Source organism: Perca fluviatilis, chromosome 23 (assembly GCF_010015445.1).
Source record: "Perca fluviatilis chromosome 23, GENO_Pfluv_1.0, whole genome shotgun sequence".
NCBI classification, from domain to species: Eukaryota; Metazoa; Chordata; class Actinopteri; order Perciformes; family Percidae; genus Perca; species Perca fluviatilis.
In genome coordinates this window covers 1,659,120-1,661,619 of record NC_053134.1, presented here as the reverse complement: position 1 = coordinate 1,661,619, position 2,500 = coordinate 1,659,120, and the positions used below count along the sequence as shown (strand labels likewise).

At 42.2% G+C, this 2,500-nt stretch overlaps 1 protein-coding gene across 22 annotated transcripts in view; it reads left to right on the top strand.

Annotated features, from left to right (window-relative positions):
• The window catches only part of LOC120553690 (LWamide neuropeptides-like), a 2,096-nt gene extending 989 nt beyond the window's left edge, over positions 1 to 1,107 (top strand). For 4 of the 22 annotated variants that reach the window (XM_039792356.1, XM_039792364.1, XM_039792367.1 and 1 more), the window contains 2 exons: positions 1 to 138; positions 322 to 1,107. The exon at positions 1 to 138 is cut by the window's left edge and continues 146 nt beyond it. In XM_039792356.1, coding sequence (XP_039648290.1) covers positions 1 to 138; positions 322 to 899 — 716 coding nt within the window. In that variant the 3' untranslated portion in view covers positions 900 to 1,107. Of the gene's footprint in view, positions 242 to 321 lie in introns of those variants that run through there. The other 18 variants (XM_039792361.1, XM_039792362.1, XM_039792360.1 and 15 more) reach the window with 11 other exon arrangements.
• The last annotated feature ends 1,393 nt before the right edge of the window (positions 1,108 to 2,500 follow it).

Sequence of the window (2,500 nt, the reverse complement as noted above, 5' to 3'; positions counted from 1 at the left end):
CATGTGGCTACAATATCCCAACATGTGGCTACAATATCCCAACATGTGGCTACAACATCCCAACATGTGGCTACAACATCCCAACATGTGGCTACAACATCCCAACATGTGGCTACAATATCCCAACATATGGCTACAATATCAACCGCTCCAGTGGAGCTGCTCAGCGGCCAGCAGATCAGACTGTGGTGGTACTGGGCAGCTTCCAGGTATGAATGTGGAACTGTGTGAATGTGATCAGGGCGTTCCTGCAAAAGAGAGGCTGCCTCTCAGTGAACCTCCCCTGAATAAATAAAAGGTTAAATTAATTTAAAAAAAAATATATCCCAACATGTGGCTACAATATCCTAAAATGTGGCTACAACATCCCAACATGTGGCTACAATATCCCAACATGTGGCTACAATATCCCAAAATGTGGCTACAATATCCCAACATGTGGCTACAACATCCCAACATGTGGCTACAATATCCTAAAATGTGGCTACAACATCCCAACATGTGGCTACAATATCCCAACATGTTGCTACAATATCCCAAAATGTGGCTACAACATCCCAACATGTGGCTACAATATCCCAACATATGGCTACAACATCCCAACATGTGGCTACAATATCCCAACATGTTGCTACAATATCCCAAAATGTGGCTACAACATCCCAAAATGTGGCTACAACATCCCAACATGTGGCTACAATATCCCAACATGTGGCTACAATATCCCAACATGTGGCTACAACATCCTAAAATGTGGCTACTTAGCTTTGGACACGGACAAATCTGCGAGCTTCTGTTTCATTTGCACATTCAGACAGATTTCCAGTTACGTCAGCCCAGCCCTGGGCGGACCAATCACAGCCATCTATCTCACACGGGGGCGGGCTTTAAGACGATGACTGACAGAAGAGCGTCACGCTCAAACGTGGTCACCGAAATGTAACCAGCGTTCTCCGCTCTCCAAAACGCACCAGGCTCACGAAAACTCAAACTGTCCAACAAGGGGGTGCTGATTAAATGTGAATCAAGATTCTGTTCCTGTTTCTTATTTTAGCGGCTGTATATGTGTATGTACATGTATATGTGTATGTACATGTATATGTGTAAGTGTATGTACATGTATATGTATGGAGAAAGAGACTTCAGATACAGTATTAGGGACCACTAAGGTCTATATAAAGACTTCAGATACAGTAGAGGTTACTAAGGTCTCACCATATAAAGAGACTTCAGATGCAATTAAGCCACTAAGGTCTATAAAGAGACTTCAGATACGGTATTAGGGGCCACTAAAGGTCTATATAAAAGAGACTTCAGATACAGTATTAGGGGACCACTAAGGTCTATATAAAAGAGACTTCAGATACAGTATTAGAAGAGGACCCTGGGGTCTATAAAAGAGACTTCAGATACAGTATTAGGGACCACTAAGGTCTATATAAAGAGACTTCAGATGCAATTATTAGAGGGACCACTAAAGGTCTATATAAAGAGACTTCAGATACAGTATTAGGGGATTCTAAGGTCTATATAAAGAGACTTCAGATACAGTATTAGGGGACCACTAAAGGTCTATATAAAAGAGACTTCAGATACAGTATTAGGGACCACTAAGGTCTATATAAAGAGACTTCAGATGCAGTATTAGGGGACCACCAGGCCTATATAAAGACTTCAGATACAGTATTAGGGGACCACTAAGGTCTATATAAAGACTTCAGATACAGTATTGGGGACCATAGGTCTATATAAAAGAGACTTCAGATACAGTATTAGGGGACCACTAAAGGTCTATATAAAAGAGACTTCAGATACAGTATTAGGGGACCACTAGGAGTCTATATAAAGGAACTTCAGATACAGTATTAGGGGACCACTAAGGCCTATATAAAAGAGACTTCAGATACAGTATTAGGGGACCACTAAGGTCTATATAAAGAGACTTCAGATACAGTATTAGGGGACCACTAAGGTCTATATAAAGAGACTTCAGATACAGTATTAGGGGACCACTAAGGTCTATTTAAAAGAGACTTCAGATACAGTATTAGGGGACCACTAAGGTCTATATAAAAGAGACTTCAGATACAGTATTAGGGGACCACTAAGGCCTATATAAAAGCATCCAAAGAGCATCATGTCATGGGACTTTTAAAGCTACTAGGTGGAGACTCCGCCCCTACTGGTAGTTGACATGGTTACCATGGTAACTACCAGCAGGGGGCAGAGTCTCCACGCTGCCTCCTGTTTATGCCCAGTTATGATTTATACCAGGATGATGATGAGATATGAGGTTTGGGCGTCTTACTTTAAACTGAGATTAGTTCTTCTACTGGAGCTAAAAACACTTAGCCTGACCAGCCAGCCCCACATCCAGATGTTGGGTCTGGGGGAACTCCCCATTGGTCAGGACTCAATCTGAGGGGCGGGATAAACGGTTGTCTTTCAAATTCCCTCTGCACCAATAGGATAGCACTCCAACCAATCAGAGCAACGCTAG